The 1154-nt window shown below is 54.6% G+C and overlaps 1 protein-coding gene across 1 annotated transcript in view; it reads right to left on the bottom strand.

Annotated features, from left to right (window-relative positions):
* Grip2 (glutamate receptor interacting protein 2) overlaps nt 1–687 on the bottom strand; it is a 25270-nt gene extending 24583 nt beyond the window's left edge. The window contains exon 1 of the mRNA XM_029478237.1: nt 381–687. Within this exon, the coding sequence (XP_029334097.1) occupies nt 381–687 (307 nt within the window). The remainder of the gene's footprint in view (nt 1–380) is intronic.
* Nucleotides 688–1154: the final 467 nt, after the last annotated feature.

The following is a 1154-nucleotide window of genomic DNA, read 5'->3' on the forward strand; positions in this document are numbered from 1 at the left end:
ACCAAGCTTGCTTCCAGTCACTCTAATGAAGTCTTTAGACCAACTTTGAAAATTCAGAACTAGGAGAAATCCTAGTCCACTGTGCTCAGTGAAGGGCAGTGGGGTTGGGAGCAATGGGTCAAGAAACAAGTTACTCAGCCTGTGTCTCTAGACCCCTTTCTATCCAGCTACACAAGATGACAGGTTATNAACAGGGTCCCACCACTACCTTTTGACAACATACTGTGTCTACCATGCTCTACCATATGTGGCCAGCCTCCAGATATCACCCACCCTGTCTAGGTGAGTCCCCAACCCCATCCCAGGCCCCGGGCAGGGAGGCATCTCTGTCCCCCCACGCCTGAGGCAGTGGTCAGAGTTCCCCGTCCAAGGGCACCCACCGGGCGGGGGCAGCTCATACTCCACCTCCAGCACCACGCGCTCGCCCACATTCTTCAGCAGTGTGATGATCTCGTCGTGTCGGAGGCGGGTCAGATGGATCCCGTTCACTGAGCGGATGTAGTCGCCCACATTCAGTAGATCACTCCTAAAGCAAGAGACCCAGAGCCCAAGTTGNGTCAGCGCTGGCCTCTGGTACCAACATTCACACNACCCTCTCCCAGGACACTCAGAGAGCTGGGACTCAGAGTGGTCCTTCCCTTGTGCAAGGCCACACAGCAAGGGATAAGATAGCACCTGTCCAACCATGCCTGACTATGACATCCAGAACTCCCCAGCCTGTCCCACTGTGCTGGCCTGGTGACAACATCATGGTGACATCACTGACCATCCTGCACAAACCCAATGGTGGCNTGCCCATTGCTCTTCTCTTGTGTTCTTCCCTCTGGAGCCCTTCTGATCAGTTCATCTGGACACTTAGACCAACTTTCAGCCCTTGTTGTCTAAGGGGAACATCCAGGACAGTGTGTACAGAGCACTACCTTAGTTGGAAGCCCTGGAGGGCTTTCTGGAGGNAGTGGCTTCTGTGTTGCATGTGGAGGGAATGAATAGAGAGTCTGNCAGGAGGGTGTCCTGGGGACAGAGGGAATGACATGGAAGGGTACATGGCCTTGCCTGGGTGGGGTACTGCGGCCACAGGGGAGGAGAAGGAAAAGAGGCTGGGTCTTGAATCAGCATTTGTTAGAGGATGCCCTGTGGCAGACATCAAGCTCCCC

Source organism: Mus caroli, chromosome 6, assembly GCF_900094665.2.
Source record: "Mus caroli chromosome 6, CAROLI_EIJ_v1.1, whole genome shotgun sequence".
NCBI classification, from domain to species: domain Eukaryota; kingdom Metazoa; phylum Chordata; class Mammalia; order Rodentia; family Muridae; genus Mus; species Mus caroli.